Source organism: Suricata suricatta, chromosome X (assembly GCF_006229205.1).
Source record: "Suricata suricatta isolate VVHF042 chromosome X, meerkat_22Aug2017_6uvM2_HiC, whole genome shotgun sequence".
NCBI classification, from domain to species: Eukaryota; Metazoa; Chordata; class Mammalia; order Carnivora; family Herpestidae; genus Suricata; species Suricata suricatta.
This window is the reverse complement of record NC_043717.1, coordinates 5,909,959-5,915,748: the sequence shown is the minus strand read 5'-3', so window position 1 is coordinate 5,915,748 and position 5,790 is coordinate 5,909,959. Positions and strand designations below refer to the sequence as shown.

The window sequence follows — 5,790 nt, the reverse complement described above, 5'->3', positions numbered from 1 at the left end:
TCGTCTTTGCATAAATACCCGGTGGGGGAGTTGCTGGATGATATGGTGATTGTGTTGTTCATTTCTTGAGGAACCTCCATACTGCTTTTCACAGTCGCTGCACCAGTTTGCTCTCCCACCCACAATGCGGAGGGGTGGGGGGGGGTCCTTTCTCTCCACATCCTCCACGACACTTGTTACTTCTTGTCCATTTGATTCTAGCCATTGTGATGCGTGTCACATGGTATCTCCTTGTAGTTGTAATTTGCGTTTTCCTGGTGATGAGTGGTGTTGGGCATGTTTTCATGTGTCTCTTGGCCATCCGGATGCCTTCTTTGGGAGCTGTCTCTTCAGGTCCTCTGGCCATTTCAATCGGATTATTTGCATTATTGGTGTTGAGTTGTGTGAGGTCTATACATACTTTGTTTCTTTCTTTTTTGAGAGAGCGGGGGAGGGGCAGAGAACGAGGGAGAGAGCATCCTAAGCAGGCTCCCCGGCCAGCGCAGAGCCTTCACAGGGCTTGATCAGGACCTGAGCCAAAAGCAGGAGTCTGACACTCAGCCGCCTGAGCCCCGCAGGCACCCCTCCGTGTTTTGGATACTGTGATCGGATATATCCTTTACAAATGTTGTCTCCCATTGAGTAGGTTGCCCTTGTGTTTGGTGATGGTTTCTTTTAGCTGTGCAGAAGCTTTTTAGTTTGTTGTAGTCCTAACCGTTTCTTTTTGATTTGGTTTCTTTTGCCTCAGGAGACCTGTCTAGAAAAATGTTGGTAAGTCCGATGTCCCAGAAATTACTGCGTGTGCTCTCTTCTCGGAGTTGTATGGACTCAGCTCTCCTGTTGAGGTCTTTCACCCCTTTTGAGTGTATTTTTGGGTTTGGTGTAAGCCAGTGGTCCAGCTTCATTGTTGGCATTAGACTGTCCAGTTTTGCCGGCACCATTCTTTGAAGAGACTGTCTTTTCCCCATCACATATTCTTGCCACCTATGTCGTGGATTATTTTGCCACATAAGTGTGACTTTCTTTCTAGGCTTTCTATTCTGTTCCATGGATGTGTTTATTTTTGTGTCAGTACCATATGGTTTTGATGACTATAGCTTTCTAGCATATCTTGAGATCTGGTATTGTGATACCTCTAGCGTTTCTTTTTCAAAATTGCTTTGGCTCTTTGGGGTCTTTTCTGGTTCCATACGAATTTTAGTAGTGTTCTAGGTCTGTTAAAAATGCTGTTGGGGGGCACCTGGGTGGCTCTGTCGGTTGATCGTCCAACTTTGGCTCAGCTTACCATCTCCCAGTTTGTGGGTTAGAGCCCTGTGTCGGGCTCTGCACACAGCTCACAGCCTGGAGCCTGCTTCCGATTCTGTCTCTCCCTCTCTCTCTAAAAATAAACATTAAAGTATTTGAAAACTACTGTTGGTATTTTGATAGAGATTGCCTTGAATCTGTAGATTGCTTTGGGTAGCAGGGACATTTCAACGATATTACTTCTAACAACCCATGAGCATGGACTGGCTTTCTATTTGTGTCATCTTCCATTTCTGTTACCAGTGTTCTGCAGTTTTCCGAGTAAAGGTCTTTCAGCTCCTTGGTTAAATTTATTTCTAGGGATTTTATTATTTTTGGTGCAATTGTAAATGGAATTATTAATCCTTTTCTTCTGTTTTTTTAATAGTATGCAAAAATGCAACTAATTTCCAGGTATTAATTTTTCTATCCTGCGACTTCACTGAATGCACTTATTCTGATAGATTTTTGGTGGAGTCTTTAGGGTTGTCTCTGTATAGGATCATATAATCTGCAGAGAATGATCATGGACTTCTTCCTTTCCAATGTGGATGCCTTTGTCTTGTTTTTTTGAGAGAGAGCGACAGAACATGAGTGGGGGAGGGGCAGAGAGAGAGGGAGACACAGAATCCGAAGCAGGCTCCAGGCTCCGAGCTGTTGGCACAGAGCCCGATGCAGGGCTCGAACTCAAAAGCCATGACAAAGTTGGCCACTTAACCGACTGAGCCCCCCAGGAGCCCCATGGATGTCTTTTTTTCTTACCTGATTGCTGGGCTTGGACTTTTCAGTACTGTGTTGACTCAGAGTGGGAAGAGTGGACATCCTTGTCTTGCTGCTGATCTTAGGAAGTTCCAATTTGTGTATAATCGAAACAAAATCTACATCGGTAGTGGGTCCTGGGATACGCTTGCCAAAGCAGGAGTGGGCAGGTGTGTTGAGAGGTGCAGCGGTGGGTTGCGCAGTCTGGGATTCGGGTTTCATGTGGCACCCCTGTTGGTGCCTGATCCCCGTGGCAGGAGATTCTGACTCCTGAGTTCTGGGCCCCATATTGGGCCTCTGCGTGTGGCTTCCATTTTACTGTATAGCGCTGAAAACCACATGTGCCTATTACGATCCCAAAGCATGTGATGTTTTTTTATATCCCTCTTCATTGGAATAAAACCCAAGAAAAAAGACAAACCGTGTGCGGAGTGAGGGCCTTTTCATTCATGGGGGGCTGGGGGTTGGGATGTAGCCCCTTGAGCCGGCACGTGCTGGGGGCGTGCACAGTTTGCCTTTTTCAAAAACCTTTCCTGGTTCTGGAAGAAATGAACTCCTCCCAGGAACCGCATGGTAATGGGGGTAGCACCTACCTCACAGAGTGACGGGGGTTCTGAGAGTGACCATTTGAGGGATGCCTGGCGTGCGAGGAGCGCTCCCTGCAGTGTGGAGCCCTTGTTCTCCGTGAGCCCAACAAAAACGGCCTTTCTGCAACATTTTCTCGAGTCCCAAAGAGTTTTTGTCATCCTGTGCTCATGCTCTTGGGTTTTACATTCCTTCAATGTGACCTCCTTGAATTTTATTTTTCTGATCCAGTCTTCATCGAAGACAGACAGAACTTGAGGACCAAAGAGAATTTTCTGATCCGGACAAGCTACCTTTTAAGGACAATGAGGAATTTGGATCGTCTTTTGAATGTAAGTTCAAATAGGAGTCCCGGTGTTTAGGAGTTCGGAATGTAGAAGGCCGAGTTTCGGTGAAACCTATCCATTGTCAGAAAAAGCGAAGCACTTACAGATTGACATTCTGATTTTGTGTATAAAACCGCAAGTATGGATGCGTTGTCTCATTTTTAAGTCGCGAAGATTTTCAAGGGGGTGTTCGGAGTTGCGTTCATTAAACACTTATGGATAGTTCACGAGTTTACAGGTGGAGCTTAGCCTCTAAGTGAGTCCTTAACTCAGTTTGGGATTGCCTCAGACTTAAAGTAAATGATTTTTATAGTCTTTTCCCCCCTTTTTCGAAACATGGACATTCTAAGTTACTTTGGTTTGAGTGACACCGATCCCACCGACTGCCTCAGATATAGAAAGCCCATTTTTTAATTAAAGAGTTGAGGTAAAATACTGCAAGCGTAAGAGTCTAGAAATGGTGTCCTGGCCATGGCCCCGCTCGGGGAGGCTGTATTTGTATGTAAGCTGTCCTCGTGTTTCATGAACTGCATCACTACGTGCAGAAGTAGCATGTTTTGAAACATTTAAATGGGAAGGCTTAGTAAATTCTGCAAAATCCCTGTGACTCCCTTTGCTAGGCTTGTTAAATCAGTGATTTGAAAAACAATTTAAATGATTCTCAGCAAGCCAGGTGAGTTCTTCGACTTGGTCGATTTTGTGAGGGGATGTAATTCTTGAAACCCTAAGACCCCTCGGAGAAGGGAACAGGTGGCGGGCGGCTGGGTGCAGACTGCGGAGCCGGTCCAGCCGCTCGGGCCGAGACCTCGTGCTTCCGAGCGCCTGGTCCCTCGGCCATGCCGCACTCCCTTCTGTCGCCGTGGTTCCCGAGGACTCGGGGGACGCTTGTTCGCACCTCTTGTAGCTGCAGGGAGCTCACCGAGGCAGTTTGAAGTGGACGACCTCCATCCCGCTGGCGACATGCCTCACGTGGGTGCCACTGCCGCCGTGTCTGCCACGCCTGTCTCCTGTCGCCACCCGAGTAAGTTTTGCTTGTTGGAGTTAACAAAATAGGTTAATGAATTAATAACAGTTAGTATTATTTTGTTTTCTATTTATTGGCTGCTTCTGTGCATTAAAGTAGGACAAGAAAACCCTTTCTGGGGCACTGGGGGTCTCGGTTGAGCGTCTGATTTCGGGTTTACACCTGAGTCCAGATCTCAAGGTTTGAGGGTTCCAGCCCTGCATCAGCACAAGCCTGCTTGGCCTCCTCTGACCCGCGCCCCTTCCAGCACTGTCGCCCCCCTACTTGCGTGCTCTGTCTCTCAGATAAACTTTAAAAGGAGAAAAACCTTTATCGATTTGCATCTTTGGGGAAGCTGATGACCTTGGAGGAAAACTGGTCATCAGGCTGGTCTTGCCTGGCCCACCGTGTCCTTCCTCTCACTTCCCCACATGACCTGCTTCCCTCCCCAGTGGGGACGTCTGAGCTCCGCACCGGGGCTCAGCCAACAGCCGCGTCCTTTCCTCCTGGGACCGAGGGGTTTCCACTCCAGAGTTGGAGGGAAGGGCCTCCAGTAGAACCGCCTGGAGGCCATCGCCCAGCCTGGGAGAGCAGCGTCCCTCGGAGAGCAGCGGTCTGTTGGTTTCAGGCGCAGTTGGGAACTTGAGGAATCACATGAAGGAACCAGAGGCTTGAGGGAGGGCTGGGATTTTGCTGATTCCAGGGGAAGCCCTTTCTGGAAAGCACTCGTTTAGTGAGATTCGATCAAGAGCCTTTTCTGGACTGGGTGCTCGTCGGGGAGCTGGGCACACGGCAGTGAACCGACCCGGGCCCCTGCCTCATGCGGCTTCGAGCCGGCTGGGCTAGATCTGACGGGGACAGTGGCACCCTGGAGCGCCGCTGCTGGGCAGAGACCTCAGTGAGTTTGGGGATAAAACTCCTGCAGTAGACAGAATAGGGGACACCAGCTGAGTCGGCAGGTGTTTGTGACACATACCATACATTATAATGAATGGCTTCTTAAATTACTATAACACGGTTTGGTTATGTTTTGATCATTGACAAACTCTCTCCTTGTGGCCGCGGACGGGCGTGAAAAGCCCCAAACTTGCTACCTTTGTGCCAGCAGGAGCACTGCTTTTCTTTCCTCTTCCATCCGAAAGGGTTCACTCTGCTGCTCCCGTGTTGGATCTCGTGACGAGGGCGGAGTGGACGCTGTGCTCCTCTGCTCTGGGCTCAGGTGACTCGGTGCTAGTGAGGGGAGCCCAGCCGCGAGTCCGGAAGTGCTGTGGGCGGCCCATGCCCGTGTCTGTGTGGCAGCATCGCGGGCACAGCCGAGGCTCTGGGCCAGAGCTGGGGGACAGAGCTCAGCAGAGTCCTCCATGGAGCTGAGATCCAGTTAACCTCATGAGGCATGGGGACCTGGCTTGCCAGCTTAGGGAACAGACTATTCACACTCGGTCTCTGGCTGGAAGGAACAGAAGTAGGGAGACCGATGCGTACGGGCTTTGATGAGGCAGGTACAGGGTACTGTGTGAGGTGGCCGGTTGTCCGTGTAGGAATAAGGAGCTCCCAGAGGAGGTGACATGTAAGTGAGGGCTGGCTTCGTGGGGGGAAAGGAGGAGCACATCGGGTGGAGCGCGTGCAGGCAGGGAGGACAGTGCTGTCCTCAGGTACCGGTGCACGTGCCGCACACACGCGAGGCATCAGCTGAATGTTCTAGTGATACAGGAAGTTGGGCAGGAAGGAAAGGGGCAGATGGCCGCCTAGACCACCACGGGTTTGGATTCCACCCGAGTGTGCATGCACCTCCGGGAGGTGACTGGTGCTCACGCAGGTGCAGGTGGGCTGCCTGAAGGCAGAGAGACATGGTCG

The 5,790-nt window shown here is 50.1% G+C and overlaps 1 protein-coding gene across 1 annotated transcript in view; it reads left to right on the top strand.

Annotated features, from left to right (window-relative positions):
• Positions 1-5,790, top strand: part of LOC115284306 (oral-facial-digital syndrome 1 protein-like) — a gene marked incomplete at its 3' end in the record, with an annotated part of 45,124 nt that overhangs the window by 28,850 nt on the left and 10,484 nt on the right. The window contains exons 15-16 of the mRNA XM_029931004.1: positions 2,839-2,939; positions 3,838-3,954. Of these exons, the coding sequence (XP_029786864.1) occupies positions 2,839-2,939; positions 3,838-3,954 (218 nt within the window). The remainder of the gene's footprint in view (positions 1-2,838; positions 2,940-3,837; positions 3,955-5,790) is intronic.